This window comes from Rhinolophus sinicus, chromosome 2, assembly GCF_057876585.1.
Source record: "Rhinolophus sinicus isolate RSI-liver-muscle chromosome 2, RSI-T2T, whole genome shotgun sequence".
Taxonomy (NCBI): Eukaryota; Metazoa; Chordata; class Mammalia; order Chiroptera; family Rhinolophidae; genus Rhinolophus; species Rhinolophus sinicus.
In genome coordinates, this window is record NC_142502.1 from 14,989,947 (window position 1) to 15,007,762 (window position 17,816).

At 38.4% G+C, this 17,816-nt stretch overlaps 1 protein-coding gene across 1 annotated transcript in view; it reads left to right on the forward strand.

The window, feature by feature from the left end:
• Window positions 1–260: 260 nt before the first annotated feature.
• The window catches only part of LATS1 (large tumor suppressor kinase 1), a 47,988-nt gene continuing 30,432 nt past the window's right edge, over window positions 261–17,816 (forward strand). The window contains exons 1-3 of the mRNA XM_019746937.3: window positions 261–510; window positions 12,168–12,655; window positions 17,445–17,592. Coding sequence (XP_019602496.3) covers window positions 12,314–12,655; window positions 17,445–17,592 — 490 coding nt within the window. The 5' untranslated portion in view covers window positions 261–510; window positions 12,168–12,313. The remainder of the gene's footprint in view (window positions 511–12,167; window positions 12,656–17,444; window positions 17,593–17,816) is intronic.

Consider the following 17,816-nt stretch of genomic DNA (forward strand, 5'->3'; position numbering starts at 1 on the left):
GCTCAATTGAAAAAAAGACTGAAGTACATGCGTGGGCTTCAGCGGGCGACAGCTTGGTCCCACGAACCCGGGCGAGTCACCTGGGCAGCGTTACGCGGGGGCGACGCGGGGAGACGCCGGCGAACTCGCAGAGAAGGCAGCGGGTGGAGGGCAAGAGACCGCAGGCGGCGCCCTCTCCAGGCGGCCGGGCGGGCAGAAGCCCCCAGTCCTCTGCCCCCGCGCAAGCGACGCCGGGAAATGCCCACATCCGGGAAACCTGCAGCGGAGTGCGGCGGCAGCGACACAGAGTGGAAGGCAAAATGGCGGCGGCGGCGGCGGCCTAGTGCTAAGGGGAGAGCCAGGTCCCCGCGACCCTCGCGACGGGCCGCGCTGGCCTGTGGCAGCCCCCCGGCCTCTCTCCCCGCCCTGCCCCACCGAGGATACTTGGGGTCCCTGGGAGGGACTCCGGCCGCCTCGGCGCCCGCCCTCCGGCCCGTGGCCGCTGTCCAGGAATCCCGCACTCCCTTGCTGGTAGGTCCGGGGCTAGCGTAACGGGTGGGGCGCATCTCTCCTTCGGAGCCCGTGTTGGCGGGGCGGTGGCCGCCGGGGCCCACGCCCATCCCGGCTGGCTGGGCTCCAGGGGCTGCTGCGACTGGCGGGCCGGCTCGGCCCGGTGCGGGCCTGAGTTGGCTGATTGCATGGACCTGAGATGAGCCCTGCCCTGGGGAAGCGAGGGTTGGCCGTGCCGGGGGCTGGAGGAATAACCCCAGGCTTTGCGGCCTTGGAGGTTCAGGTTAAGCTGGAAAGAGCCTGCCTTGCTGAAGGCCTTGTGGCGACTGTCTGCCACCTCCATCCCTGTCCGCAGCACGCAGGGATCAACGGTGTTTAGGAAGGAAGGAAAGCGAAAGGTGGTTCTGAAGGAGAATTGCAGTGAAAGAGCTGCAGTTTTTTGCAACCAGACGGACCCTGTCGGTCCTGAATATACCTTGAAGAAATCCTAGGAATTTCTGTGTACAGTCCACTGTAATGTTAGGTTACTGTTCATAGTTGGAAGGGGTGGGAGAGATGGAGGGCTCCTTATGGAGTAGGAAGGAGTGTGTATATAAATACAGAAAACGAAGAAAAGAAAATTAAGGGAACATTGTTTATTACAACTTCAAGAAGAATTTGTATCTTAAAAAATGCCTCTCAGGTGACTTGATTTAACCCCATTCTCTGACTTTTTAAATTGAAAATTATTTTATAAAAGAACAAAATTTAATATTTGTCGCCCCATATGTTAATATGACTTAAAATATATGTCATCGCGTAGAAGTTATTCATAAACCTAGTAAGAAATATAGTCGCACACACAAATAATATTGTGCCACTCCAGTTTGGGAAATCGATTTGAATGTCTGGAATCATGAAGCTTGTCAGGTCTTTGTGGATTATTTATTGAAGATTTAAAATTTTTTATCAAATTTCCTCCATGAGGAAGAAAAGGTAAGAATATAATTATTCATTATAATGACAATGAGTGTTCTCTGCTAAGATATCTACATTTGTGGTTTAACTAAGGTTATTTCTTTCCTTTAATAAGTTGACAGACAGGTAAAATGGGCTAGTTGATTCCCTAAGGCAGTGGAGGAATTTGACTGATTTAACAGTTAAAGAAGTAGCATTGTGTTCCTCTGATCAGCTGCTACTGCAAGAAACTAGATCATGGTACATGCTGGAAAGGTGCAGTCTTTCTATGCCTGAATATTTATTGAACATGCCATGCCACTCCCTAAAAGCAAATAAAAAATTTCTGTTACATTTTTTTGGGTATGATATCATCTGAATTTACTTCTGTAGTTTGAGTTCTTATTTTTTTGTTTTTGTTTTTAATGCTAGTCCTTGATGTTTTATATAAATATGTATAGCCTTGGAACAGTTCCAATTCTGGTTATTTGGTTTTCACTTTAGATGTTAGGTTTAGATTAGTGGGGGATTTTTGTAGACCACAAAAGTTATGTAGTAATTGAGGAACATTTTTATCACGTAGATGTGACAGTCATTTTTCAGCATGAAGATAAAATATAGTGATTGTCTTCACTTTTGCTGAGTTAATTCTTAGAAAGCGGATTGAAGGACGTATCATACAGAGATTCTTGATTATTGCTGTCTAAACAACTAAGACTGCTGCTAAGAAAGAAGCAGTACATATTACTGTTGGTATTCTCATAACTGATTTAGTTAGAGCCTTGAGACAGGCCATCTTTCTTATAAACCTAATTCAATCCAAGATAACACTCTGAAATCTTTTTATGGAATGGTACCTGTGTTTTCCTAGGTTGGACAAGATAGCAACAATATTTCTTTGGATTTACTGACATTTGTATAATTTGATGAAGTTCTGAACTTTCGAAGAAATGTAGGTTTTGCCTGTTTAGTCTCACCAATTTCATTGTTCGTTTAAAGAATGAGTGAGTCCTGATCCCTGGTCTTAGGAAACTCATACGAGTATATAGGTGTGCTGAAAGAGCCCTGAGCTGGTTCAGGATGTGTGGAATCCATTCCTAACGTGACCTCCAGCTGGCTACATGACCTTAGATAAGCCACTTTACCTTTCTGGATCCATTTCCTCAGCTGGGGGCAGGAAAAAATTGTGTGTGTGTGTGTGTGTGTGTGTTTATATGGCACCTTATGTTTTATGAATCTGTAATCTAGTAGGAAAAATAAGCACAAGAATGAGGCAAAAACAAATTTGACCATGCAAAATGCATTTAGAGTTGAGAGGAGAAGAACAACAACTGGCCGTTCAATGAAAGCTTTGTGAAGGAGGCATTGGAATGGTCCTTTAAAGGTTGGGTGTGATTTCTGTAAGAAGAAATATGGCAGGGGGGTCTCCCAAGAAGAATAAACAGGATGAGTAAGGACATGAAAACAGAAAAGCACGAAGTATGTCAGCTGAGAGCAAGCGATTTGCCTTGGTTAGATTTTAAGGTGCACAGCGGGGTGGGGGCTGTGGGTGTCTGGGTGAGGCAGCGGGAAGACATAAGCTGGTAACTACCATTTATTGAGTTGATCTCGTATTCTAAACGTTTGACATGTACTAAACTTATTTAATGCTCAAAGTAACCCTATTAAATAGGATCATAATTGCCCACATTTGAAGACGAAGGAACTGAGGCACAGCTTGTCAAGATCACACAGCTAGTTAGTGGTAGAACTTGGATGCCTACCCTGCAGTTTTACTCCAGAGCTCTTACATTAACCACTATGTTAAAGAACTTGTTGAAGGTTCTGAGTAGGGAGCGACGTGATCAGAACTGTTTATTAGGAAGATTAATCTGGCCCCTGTAGCATGGGTTAAAGAGGTAAACTTTTGCTTTGTACAGTTCTTTAAAAAATTCTCTTTACCTATTATTAATTTAAATTTTCACATCATATTAGTAAAGGTTACTAAGATTCGTTAATGCCAGTGTTGACCATACCTTATTGAAGAGATTGTAAATTAGTATACCTTTCTGGAAGGCAAGCTGACAATAAGTATCAGAATTTTAAGTACATATTCTCTTTGTTCCAGCAATTCCCCTTCTGGGAATTTATCTTAAGGGAAATTGCACAATAATTTTTATTGCAGTATTTTTTTTGTTAACTAATTTTGGTATGTACAAGTAATATGTTATACACATGTAAGCTATGAAGCATGATAAAATGAACATCCATGAATTTACCACTCACCCTCAACATTAGAATATTACCAATACAACTGAAGTTACCAGTATTTGAAATATTATTTATAATAGCAAAAAATTGGAAACAACCTAAATGCCCATCGGTAGGCGATAAATTATGGTATATCTACACAATGTAATTCAATATATAGTTATTTTAAAAGATGAGGTTGAATTTTCATTTTCAGTTTTGAGACACCATTAAGTCTAAGGCAAACCGTCTATTTAGTAGCAATTTTTCAGGGGAAAGAAAAGAAAGATATAGTTTTTATTAACCTTCAGTAGCATACGTTTATCCATTCAGTTGTATACCTTTTTTTTTTTATTTTTTTACGGTAAAGATGGAGTCTCAGCCTTATTCACGTTCAGAGCCTAGGATTCTTCTGAATTACTTTGGACTTTGGATAGTTAACACATAATGTCATGGTGACATGCTTTTCAAAACCCTAGCTAATTATCTTGAATCTCTTGTCTTTATGATTGAGTATATAATTTTGAGGCATATTAAATAGGGGGTTTTTGTCTTCCTTTCCATTTTGCTTAAATTCTTAGTTTTGTGTTTTTTCTTAGTTGAGTGAGTTACTGCTGGAAATTAAACAGCTTCTGAAGATAACTCAAAAAGTTTTGACGGGTGTTTATGTCTGAGTGCTTGTATTTCATAAGAGCCTCTCTCACCTTCAAAAATTCTGTTATCTTGCCTAAATTCAGCAGTTGTTTATGCCTTTAATTTCATTGCTTATTGGGTGACAGACATTTTCTGAGTATGTAATGCTACGTCACATCTTTTTAAATACGTTTTGAGCATTAATCAAGGGTCTAGATTCAACCATACATGGTGCTGCCAATGACAATAATACAATTGAAGTGAGAAGAAGTTTCATCTTTTATTTATGGTCAGGTTAGCTATGTGCATTGTCTCCTATTCCAGAACTTCTTTGCTTTGGAGCTGGCAGATTTCTTTTAATACTGATTTTAAGATATACTCAATTTTAGAAATATTGGAATGTAGAAAAGCGTGCATTTTAGAATCAAGAATACATTGTACTTACTGAGGTGGAAAGGTATTCATAGTATTATGCTATACTATTGCTAGCATGTTGGGCCCTAAGCGGCAGTAGCTAGCTCCACAGCTCCTGTGCCATACGAGTATGTCTAGTAATCTCCATTAAGTCCAGATATGGCTTCTCTTGGTCCAGCGACCTGTCAAGTTATCTGCTCTTGCTCTCTGTCCCTCCCCACCCACCCACCACAATGGTAGAACAAGGACGAGGGGGGACCATAATAAGCACCACTATTTTAATGCAAAGGAAGAAAGAGAGAGCGCAGCAATTCCTGATCTATAATAATTTTGAAACCTTTGTAGGTAGATCTTGTGAAAGCAACCAGCCCCGGAGGGAGGAGAGAGTCCTACATTGGACCTGGATTCCGTTATCTGGGAGGAACTCCCTCATCCATTGTTCCCTGAGACCCTTGGTCATTCTCTGAGGACCTCCTGGGAGTTCTTTGTCATTATCATTCTTGGTCACAGATGAAGTGTGAGCTTTGGGGGCATATTCCCGCTTTGGAAGATGCACATCTTTCTCAACTAGAGTACTGCACTTAGTAGTTGGGAGTCCAAGGGTTTTAAATTTTGAATAGTCGAAGGCTTTTTTAGTTTGAGCTCGAGTGGTTAACAAAACAATTTTCTCAGAGTTTTTAAGCCCCTGATATGTTTAGTTCCAGTCAGTTCCATGTGTCAGTAACCATAACCAAAATTCACATATGTTAGTAACCTCATCCAAAGATTTGAGATCTCCCATTTCCCTTCTCAGTTGGTTATCTGAAGGGAGGCCCGACCCTTATTGTGCTTTTTACCACTGAGATGCTGTATTTTAGTCAGCAAAGACGTTTTAGTGGGCATCCGGGCTCAAGGTCTTTTAATCTCATCTCTTCCCGTTTGTGGTCTAGAAGCAAGTTGCTTTTCCAACCTTGTAAGACTAAATTTCTGAGCTCATTCTGGTTCTTTCTATTTCTGCTTGCAAATCAGCTGCTTCTTTCTTGACCTTATCATTTATTTATAATACTTCACCAAACAGCCAATAGCAGCCGAAATACACTTTTAATATTCCCTTTTCATAGAACTACAAGTTCAGTAGGCTCCTTGTCACTATGTAAGTTATAAGAGGCCACAGCTTTATCAAATATTTTGCCACTGTGAAACATGGTTCTACATTTTTCTAGCCCCCAGTATCAGTTTCTTTGAAGCCCTCCTTCTGACTACCAAGCCAATACAATATTAGGTTTTTTGTTATAGCAGCACCGAATTTCTAGGTACCAATGTCTGTATCAGGATAATGAGAGACATAGACAATGGCCAGATCATCCATGAAAATAGAGCTCTGACCAACAGCCTCAGGAGCAGTTGACCCAAACAGTCAGGTCTTGGTCAGTAACTGCCATCTTCCAACTTAAGACCTACAAAGCCAAATACTCTCTTCAGACCAATCACATAAGATGCCCTGCTTCTAGTTAGCTGGCTTCCGGCTTCCTCGTGGTAACAACCTACAACCAAGACACACCTGATGCCTTCCCTTTCCCCCATATAAAGCTTTTCTATTCCCCTGCCTGCCTTTGAGTCTCTGCCAAACACAAGTGGCGGTGGCTCACTCCTTTGCTACAGCAAGCTCTGAATAAAATACTCTTCTTGTTTTGGGTGGTCTCTGTTCCACAATAATATTAGGCAGTTTTGTTATATATATATATACACACACACACACAAGCACACATATATGTATATATATGTGTGTTTACATATCTCTCAATGGCTTAACACAACAGAGATTCCTATTTTGCTCACACAAAGTCCAGTGGAGGTCAGTAATAGGCCATATTCCCTCCATATTGTGAAGATACCATCTCAAAATGTGACCTGCATTGTAATTGACGCAGGAAAGAGAGAAATGGAGAAGCACACTGGCTTTTACCTGCCTCAGCCCAGAAGTGGCACATATTACACCTCACAGGACTTTGGCCAGAGCTAATCTGGGAAATAGAGGGGAGTATGTGAATATAGTCTCTTCCACAAGGATTTCTCAACAGCGATTGGATAAAGATGTGCCACATTTCCTCCATTCCAACATTTCTGAAATCAAGATGCAGATAGTTTACAAGTGAAATGAGCATTTAAATGTTATGTTTTTGTTATTTCTCCTGAAAAGCTCATGTTGAAATGATATTGTTATGTAGAATTAATGGTTTCTTCAAAGAAATCCTCTGTTTTTATTGTATTTTGTATTTGAATAAGAATAATTTGTTACAGAACTACTCCCAGACCTAGAGTGGTATGGTTATTTCTTTTTATTTATTTTTATATTTTAGCTTTCTGTTTTGGAAAATTTCAAGCATACACAAAAGTAAAGGAAATAGAACAGCAAACTCTCATGTACTCACCACCCAGCTACAATCAATTTATTGCTACGTTTGTCTCATTTATATCTCCATCCATTTCACCACAAATCCAAATTATTTTGAAATAAATTCCAGACATATTCTCATGTATTTCAACATGTAGATGAAAGAGATAAGCATAAACTAATTTTGCATTTATTTTAACCTAAAACATTATTAAACATATACCAGTATTTAGTCATTTCTTTAACTGTTGTGCACAGCATTGGATGTTAGCAGTATTAGAAATTACATTATCAAAGTACAGGGTTGTAAAATATAGGACTAGAATCAATTTTTCTGATCCATCATTTTCTAAACTATACTCCATAGAACATGAATTTCATGAAATGCTCTGGGGATAACAGTTCTTTGGATGAGGAAGTTTGGGCAACATGACATTCTCTTTGTAAATTCACATGATCATGTAAAAGAATGGCATTACATTTTGTGTGTTATAACCCCATTTTTATTAACAGTAATATATATTCGAATGTGCAGTATTAGTAATTTTATTCCCTGTGCCTTATGTAACACATTACTACAAACTCGATGGCTTAAAATAACATAAGTTTATTCTCTCACAGTTCTGGAAGCCACAAATCCAAAATCAGTATCACTGGCCTAAAATCAAGGTGTCTGCAAGGCCACTTTGCCTTTAGAGGCTCTAGGAGAAAAGCCATCCCTTGTCACTTCCACCTTCTGTTGGCTGCCGGAATTCCTTGGCGTCTGGCCACATCACTGTAGTCTCTGCCTCCATGGATACGTTGCTGTCTCCTCTTCTGTGTGTATCAGATCTCTGTGTACCAAATCTCCCCTGCCTCTCCTAAGGGCACTTGTAATTGCATGTACTGCCCACCTGGATAATCCATGATAATCTCCTTATCTCAGGATCCTTAATTTAGTGACATCTGCAAAGTCCTCTTTTCCAAACAAGATAATATTTGTGGATCCCAGGGATTAGGAGTGGATATCTTTTGCGATCTCATTGTTCAGCCTACTATAATGATTCTCTGTTGAGGGGTGTGAATGAGGGACTCTACATAATTATATAGTATTTGAATTATCAGTAAGAATGTATCTTTTTATAATTGGGAAAAAACAAGATATTTCCTTAAGAGTGAAAAAGAAGGTATCTATTTTTAATAAATGCAGGTCACCTGCATTTATTAGTTCAACAGAGAGATTTCTGCACTGCCTACTGCTTACCAGGTCCTCAGTTAGGGGAATGAAAGCAAATGCTGTATCTTGACAGAAAGAAGCAAAACTATGCTTATTTTTTTTCTTCTCTATAAAGAATGTTCTTGGAAATGGGAAAAATAATAAAATGATGGTTAGCTAGCAGTTGAAACCCATGAGGTATTAAAGGAATGCTTAGGTGCTATAAATGAAATACAGCCTAGGTAGTGAGAGAACTGACATGAGATTGCACAACCACTACTGTTAATCCTTGATCGTGCTGAAATGAGAGGTTCCAGAACCAGAAATGGAAAATACCTTCCCTTTCAAAAAGGGCAAGAAGGTGAATTCTGCAAATTTTAGACTGGTGAGTTAAATGTTAAACATACAAAAATTCATCAGTAAGCTATTAAATTACTATTTTGGGGAAAGCTTAGGGAAAAATGCTTATCATTAGGGACCATCTTTCTTCATAAAAGCACAAGGTGTGTCAGTCTTAGTTTCATTTATGAATTGTCAGTAGATCGGGCTATGTTGTAGACAGAATATGTAATTTTCAGCAACACATTGCCAAACTTCATTTTTGTTTTCACAAAATGGGAAAATGTAAATTGCTTGTCACAGAATTTGATTGATTTATAATTTATTTAATAGTTGTACCACAAAAGTACTGATTATTGAGGTGCAGTCATCAGCAAACTGTGCTTCTAGGACTTCATCCTGTCTCAGGCCTGCTGCAAATATTCATGTACGTGTATATATAATTACTCTCCATAATTATTTTAAAACATAAAAAAGGTTTATTTTTAACAGTTCTAAGGTAAAATGTATATACCATGAAGTTTACTCATTTGAAGTATACAATTCATTGGTTTTTAGTATATTTACAGAGCTCTACAACCATCACCATAATCTGATTTTAGAATAGAAACTGGCTTTATTTTATACATAGTGTTTTGGAACTTGCCTTTTTTGCTTAAGAATACATTATGGGTGTCTTTTCATGTCAGTACATTTAGATAGATGTGTATCATTCTTTTTGACAGATGTTTCATTACATATAGATGTACTGTGAATTAAACAATTACTGATGGGCATCTAGATTGATGTCTTTGGTGTTGCAAGGAACATCCTACATCTTTGAATACCTGTGTGTATATTTCTTTAATTGTTCCTCTTAACCCTTGTTCAAGCCATAAGGTAAACCTTGTTACTCCAACCATGTTTTTTTTTTCTAAAGATTTTTTATTGGGGAAGGGGAACAGGACTTTATCGGGGTACAGTGTGTACTTCCAGGACTTTTTTTTTTTTTCCCCAAGTCAAGTTGTTGTCCTCTTCAGTCTTAGTTGTGGAGGGTACTGTTCAGCTTCAAGTTGTTGTCCTTTCAGTCTTAGTTGTGGAGGGCGCAGCTCAGCTCCAGGTCCAGTTGCCGTTGCTAGTTGCAGGGGGCACAGCCCACCATCCTTTGCGGGAGTCGAGCTGGCAACCTTGTGGTTGAGAGGACTCGCTCCAACCAATTGAGCCATCTGGGAGCTCAGTGGCAGCTCAGCTCAAGGTGCAGTGTTCAATCTTAGTTGCAGAGAACAGAGCCGACCATCCCTTATGGGATTCGAGGATTTGAACCGGCAACCTTGTGGTTGAGAGCCCATTGGCCCATGTGGGAATAGAACCAGCAGCCTTCGGAGTTAGGAGCACAGAGCTCCAACCGCCTGAGCCACCGGGCCGGCCCACTCCAACCATTTTATCCCTTAGAAGACAGTTTTTGAGTGAATTCAATGCCCAAGTCCATATTGCTAATAATTAACAGAACAAGTACTTGAGTAATTTTTTTTTTGTTTTTCCATTACAAGTGCTGTGCTGCTGTTTGTTTTTTAACAAACTGGAGTTTATCCAAAAGAGCGTGACTAGAATTACGGAACAGCTGAAGGTACTGGGGATGTTTGGGAGACACATTTATTTCATTTGTTCAACATACCGGGGGTGTCAAAAAATGTATACAAGTGGACACTTTGGTCACCGTTACTCAAGCAGTAGTTCGCTGTAATCAGAAGTGTCTGGACGTTGATGGTAACCACTTTGAGCATCTCTTCTTAAAATGTGTATACGTTTTTTTGGCACCCTCAGAATGTGTGTATTGAGCACTCATTATATGTTAGGCTCTAGTATTTTGTTGGGTGTAATGCGCTTCCGTGTATAATGCGCACCCACATTTTTGGCCCAAACTTTCAGGAAAAAAATCTTTCATTTTAATTTTTTAATTCAAAATTTTTTGTTTACATTTAGGAACTTGTTTTTTGTATTATAAAGCAATTTTAGCATTTATTTTTTTAACATGATACAAGAAATTTTTTTAACAAATAATTACAAAACACAAGAACAGATACAAGGTACAAGAAATTTTATGTACTGGTAACAAATTTACGATACTTACATATCATAGAAGGCCAAGAACTCTCTGTCTTGCAAGGTTGTTGTAAGGTATTCTGTATTATTTTGCATACAGATACCATTATTGATTTCTAGAGTTACACTTTTAACTCATGAGCGTAAGTAGATTAAAAACACTTATATAGCTAAGGAATTAGTACTACTCACAGATAATGCTTATCCTTATTTTCCCCTCACAAATTTAGGCAAAAAGGTGCACATTATACATGGCAAAATATGGTAGGTGGTGGACAGACAGTGGTTAAGAGACAAATAAGGTCCTCTACTCTCGAGCTTTATTTCAGTGAGGGGAGATAGACAATAAACAAGTAAACAAGTAAGATAATTTTAGATAGTGATAAGTACTATCAAGAAAAACAAAACAGGGTAATTAGGGACCAGGGAAAGGGTCTTTGAGGAAGTAACAAGGCTGATACCTAAATGACAAGAAGGAGATACCTGTATCTGTCTGTCTATAAACGTGATGTAACATGAGTGGTGTTTTTAGTGAGAAGAGAAATGGGCTCCCAGTAGATGATAATTAGCAGTGTTTCACATCCCAGTGGTACCACTTACAGACTATTTGACCCAAACTCTCTGAACCTCAGTTTCCTCCTCTGCAAAGTAGAGATAGTAAACCTCCCTCACAGGGCTGTTAGGATTGTTAGGTAAGAATGTAAGCCAAGTTGTTTAGCACTGGCCCATAACAGGCTCTCACCATGCACCGGGTGAGATTTCACACTGCTCCACATAAAGAAAACATTCCTAAACAATTCTTGTACATCGCAAGTGGAATAGTTTTCTTGAATTAGTGATTTTCCTATCAGTGGGGACATGTATATAGATTTTAGATGACTGTTCTTCCAGTGCGTTGTAGAAGACATTCCTGCGTTGAGGAATAAGTTTGTCCTCAGGGTCCTTTCTCCATCCCGTTGTTAAGAAGTGTACAGTCTCCAGAGTCCCAGTCCACAGTTTGGAAAATAGACCCAGGCATCTGTTTTGAAGCATAAAGAAGTCTTCTGAACTGGTGGTTAAAAAACCTTTTTTAAAGCAACAATACCCTTTTTTTCCTAAAGAAATCTTATGAAGTCTGATTTGTAAAATCTAAAATTAGAGCCACTAGGTGAAGTTGATCATGAGAGGTTGCCTGTTGTATTGTTCATTTAGCAGTCCCTTACATTCGTATATACTTTGTATGCTTACAAAAGCACTCTTAATATTATTTTTTTTACCACATAACCACTACTTGAGGTAATTTCATAGATTAGGAAATAGGCACAGAGATGAACTAACTTCTCCTTATCATACAGTAGTCTGTAATGCAGCTAGAACTATACCTGGGTCTCTTAACTCCTCAATCAGTGTTATTCACCCCCCCCCCCCCCGCCCCATTCATGGTACTGCTTTATCAGTTAAACACTTTATAGCTTTTATTTATTTTTTCTTTTATAGGTTTAATTATTTAAATTGTAAAGAATTTTAACATTCCTGGGGACTTATGCAAAGGATCCTTTTCCATTTTCTCAAGCGAAGTCTCTGAATCTATCCAGTAGCTCTTAAAGAAGTCCTGTGTGTGGGTTATACATATAGATGTTTTCATGAAGAGGAGTGAAAAGCCAGAGGGATATAGACAAATGAGGCCTAAGACCTTTCCTGCCAGTAACTACACTGGCAGCAGCCGGCAAATGTTGCAAGAAATTCGGGAATCCCTTAGGAATTTATCGAAACCATCCGATGCTGTTAAGGTGGAGCATAACATGAGCAAAATGTCAATTGAAGATCCTCGACAAATCAGAAATCCACCCAAATTTGGGACTCATCATAAAGCCTTGCTGGAAATTCGAAACTCTCTACAACCATTTGCAAATGAAACAAGTCGAAGTACTTCAGAAGTTAATCCACAAATGCTTCAGGATTTACAAGCTGCTGGGTTTGATGAGGTAAGAACTTTTAAAGACAAAAGATTTTTCTTGCTTTATACTACATAACACATTTTAGGTGATCTCCTGCCTAAATGTTTCCTTTGAGACAGTTTATCAGGTTTACGTTTTGTATATTATATCAGCAAAGAATGTTCACAATTCCATGAATTATTAAAACAAAATAATTATTATTTCTTTAGTATTCTCTGTGGTTTCTGGGATTTAAAAGGTCAAGCCATGAAGTGAGAGTGGAAGTGCAGTTGAAGAAAGCCACAGGTGAGGGCGGGTCAGGGCATGTGTGTGTGTGCGCGCGATAGGAGCTCTGGTGAGCTAAGTGGCTGTGGCAGAAACGACAGCTCTCAGGAGATGGCAGCTTTAAGTTTATAGGACAGAAGAAGAAACACAATCAGAGGTTTCATTGCGCAGTCATGTTCACGTCACTCACAGGCCCAAGTCTTCATAAAAACTGAAAATTTACATGTTGATCAAATCTCCAAGAATTTCTTTTTTTTTTTTTTTTTTAATTTAAAAACTGAAAATTTACATGTTGATCAAATCTCCAAGAATTTCTTTTTTTTTTTTTTTTATTGGTGAAGGGGAACAGGACTTTATTGGGGAACAGTGTGTACTTCCAGGCCTTTTTTCCAAGTCAAGTCGTTGTCCTTTCAATCTTAGTTGTGGAGGGTGCTGTTCAGCTTCAAGTTGTTGTCGTTTCAGTCTTAGTTGTGGAGGGTGCAGCTCAGCTCCAGGTCCAGTTGCCGTTTTCTAGTTGCAGGGGGCGCAGCCCACCATCCCTTGCGGGAGTCGAACTGGCAACCTTTGTGGTTGAGAGGATGCGCTCCAACCAACTGAGCCATTCGGGAGCTCAGCGGCAGCTCAGCTCAAGGTACCATGTTCAATCTTAGTTGCAGGGGGCAGAGCCCACCATCCCTTGCGGGACTCGAGTAGTTGAACAGGCAGCCTTGTGGTTGAGAGCCCACTGGCTCATGTGGGAATCGAACCGGCAGCCTTCGGAGTTAGGAGCATGGAGCTCTAACCGCCTGAGCCACCGGGCCAGCCCCCAAGAATTTCAAAGTTCTAACGAAATTTCAGTTCCTGTTAATTATGCCAAGTCTTTAATATTTACCTTCAGAACTCATTTAAAAAGTTTTTCATAGCACATATATTTAATCATATTTTGTTTATTAATAAATTTTATTTTCCATAACACACTTTATATGATTCCTTTAGGTGGCATAAATCATTTTAGATGAAAATTGGCCGTGGAAAATATAATGTGAATAATCAAGCATTGATTATGTTTCCTTTCAAAATTATAGGAACTTTTTTCCTGATCATAAAAGTAATACCTGTTTGGGGTGACCGGTTAGCTCAGTTGGTTAGAGCGTGGTGCTAAGAACACAAAGGTTGTAGTTTCATTCCAGTATGAGCCAATGTGAGCTGCGCCCTCCTTAAAAATGGTTAAAAATAAATAAATAAAATAATACCTATTTTCTGTTAAAAATTAAAAAGTATAAAGAAGAAACTGAAAATTACCTTTAGTTCCCCAACACAAAGTTAGTTACCCTTAAAATTCCTTCACTATTGTTAATATTTTGGTGACTGCATTTCAGGTATCTATATTTAATTTTAAAAATAAGAACCTAAGTCTACATTATACTAAACGATTTGAAAAGGGAGATTTACAATTAAACTAGGAAGAAAAATGATTATTCTTTCTGGCCCTTTCTATTCATTCATTTGATTAATATTTCCTATAATTTTTAGTCCTAAGTGTTCTAATTGGATTTGCAACAGGAGAGAGACAGAGAGAGGAAGAGAGGACCTGGATGGTTTTCCTGGTTAGTAGTTGGAGGATCCAGGAAATGGTTTAAATGGAGAATTTCCAGAGTACTGTACTTTCTTCCTAATTCCTTAGCCAAAAGGCAAAGAATAAAGACACAACTGAATTGTTGCTCTTATTTTTTTCCTTTTATATATTGCTAGGAACAGTTTAGAAAAACACGTGACTATAAAGGCCCTTAAGTGGTAATGTGTATGTCAGTTACCTAGTAGATATGTGTGTATTTATGGAGCGCTTACTCTGTGTGAGTTCATCAATCAAAATAGTCATACGAAACATGTTCCATACCTTTAAGGAACTTAAAATTTCTTTCTAATGTAGACAACTTTAAGAAATGCAAGGCATCGGTCAGTGCCGTATTCTTTATCTTTTGGCAATAATAACAATAATTGCTTCGCATCACAAAGATATATCGCTTTATTACAATCACACAAAATTGTCATCTTATGACATTAATAACCCTTTAAGCAAGGTTGCTTTACTAAAAGCATTTAGACATTTATCAATCCTCATTTATCCAAATAATGAAGGTATGGTATTAGGTTGGTGCAAAAGTAGTTGCGGTTTAGAAGGTTAAAAATAATTGCAAAAACCACAATTACTTTTGCACCAACCTAGTATTATTTATACCCATGATGATATAAAGAATATGGCAATTTACTTCTACTTGTCCTTGAATCACTGATTCTGATAACTTCCCATTATATTGCAGAATTTATTCAAGATCCCAACTTGGCTCTTCAAAATTCTCATCCAGTTATTCATTATTTTTATCATTTCATAAGCTCTATTCTTTTAGCTATGCCAAATTCAAGGCAGTTGCAGTTTTTTGAGAATATGTTTCTGGTGCTCTATAAATTTAAAAACTCAAATGTTTCAAGATTAATTTCCTCATAGGAATAAACGTTAAATAGAATTGATGCATTTTTGGTACACAAATCTACAATCACTAGAGTATTTTTGCTTCTAAGCATGAAAAGCAGAAGCATAGTATTATGGACATAATGTTTTCTTATCACATAAGACTCCTATTCCAAAGTTACTCATTTGAGGGTGCTCTTTCATACTGGTACTAACAACCCCATGTGAAGAACACTGGTTAATATTGTTGCTGATATAAAAATATTTTAATGTATAGCAATAAATACTCAAAAATAAAAGCCAGCATAATTACCACCAGAATCACAGGCTGAAATTCTGGTGCATTTTATAAGATTATGGTACCCAACATATTGAAAAAGGGTGGTGGGTGCCAATTTTCTTACCAACTGAGATGGCACTGCTATGTGATAATAGCATAAGTACAGTTCCCTTGGCTTAGCCAGTTTTAAAGTTAAGTAGTCCCTGGTGAATTTTAATTTGGGGTGATTTGTATTACTTTAAAATTGCACATAAAATGAAACTTATTAATTCCTTTGTATTTCACTACAAATTTGCAGTCTGATTGGCATAAAATGTGACCATACTGTACCTTTATACCAGTTAAGGATTGGGTTTGGTTGCTTGTAACAAAAATCCAAATAATGCTTTAAACAAAATAGTGACTCCGAGTATATTGTTAGCATTGATTCAGTCTCTTAAAGATTTCAGAACCAATGACTCTTAGAAGTTTTTTGAATTTTCCTCCTTGATGGTAACATGCTCTAGCACAGGTGGTCTGTCTATCTGTGTTGTCTAGGAAACAGGCCATAGGAAGGAACAGTACCTAAAGCAGGCATAGCAACATTCTTCCAGAAATTCTTTTGTCTCCTTGGTCAGAATTGTCATGTGACCACTGTAGCTATAAGGAAACTTTTTCTACCTAATCAGTACCTTTCTCCAAGAAAGGGAGAATGGATTTTGCGTAGGCAACAAGCGTCTGTCACAGCCTATTTTCGCTTGGTCTCACATCTCCAGTCATTTCACATAGGAAGATCATTTCTCAGTAGCCTGTTCACCCACTAGTCTGTCTTACTGAGCCATTTCTCATTTAAACATACTGTTTGAAATACTAAATCCTCTAGGACATGTAAGTAGCTGCTTAGCTCTTGAAAGATGCCTATCAGTATACTTTCTGCAAGTTCGTCTGTAAGTGGGTATGTTTACATATAACGTAAAGGACAGGGAGCGGAACAGGAGGACGTCCCACATCTGAGCTTCAGGCGCTGTGCTTACGTGCTTCCACAGGTTTTCTTATTTAATCTTCACATCAACGCTGTGAGTCTATTCCAGATGAAGAAATTCAGCTCTGAAAGGTTAAATAACTTGCCAAAGTTCACATAGTTGTAAAGTGCGGTACATAAATCTACACTCACTGGAGGATACTTTTACTTCTAAGCATGAAGAACAAAAGCATAGTGGTGTGGGGCCGCTAAAACTCACTCAGTTCTCTTTGATTCCAGACTCTGCTTTTTCCATCATACCATCTAGCCTCCTAAAGTCTCCATCACATAATCATAGATAGTCTAAGTGTTACTCTTCTTCCGGTTGCCCTATATTTATGTCCTTGTAAATAAAGCTCTCTAAAATATAAGCTTGAGGATAGGAACCAGAACTACATAGTTCTTTTTAAACACAGTGGCGAAGGTGCTTAATAAAATGTTTGAATGATACAAAAGAATGATTTTCAGTATTTTGAATGATACCTTTTTAACAATCTGATAGTCTGTTCATATAAGAATGAAATTAAGAATGAGAAATAATCAGAATCATATTGCTATGGTTGTACTCAGAAGTAGTTAATTCTAGAAGAAAACAGTAATACGTTACATAGAGGTGAAGAGATTAAAGACACATTTGAAGGATTTGAGTAATTTGAGAATGTATGGATGCTTATAAGTAGCTTTACAAACAGTATGTGAATATTATGGTTCGGGGCCCTGTTCTTCATAATTATGGGTTTTGCTAATGGAACTCATAGTGCTCTTTCCCTCTTATTAATTACAAGCTTTAAATTTTGTTTCCTTTTTTCAAATTTCATATTAGGATATGGTTATACAGGCTCTTCAGAAAACTAATAACCGAAGTATAGAAGCTGCCATTGAATTCATTAGTAAAATGAGTTACCAGGATCCTCGACGGGAGCAGATGGCTGCGGCAGCTGCCAGACCTATTAATGCCGGCTTGAAACCAGGTGATTAATCAGACTTTTTCCCTAGTCTCTTATTTTATAACATTGTTTTAAATATTTAAGAATATCAAATCTTTACTCTAAGAAGTTGTTAAAAGCATCACAGCAAGTGAAAATCTCAAATTAGGATAATAATATTATAGTGTTATACTATACCAATATGAGTTAGAGGATGGCCCCAAAAGTTCCACAGGCAGTTCTGATAGGTGGTGGTCTAGATTGAGATC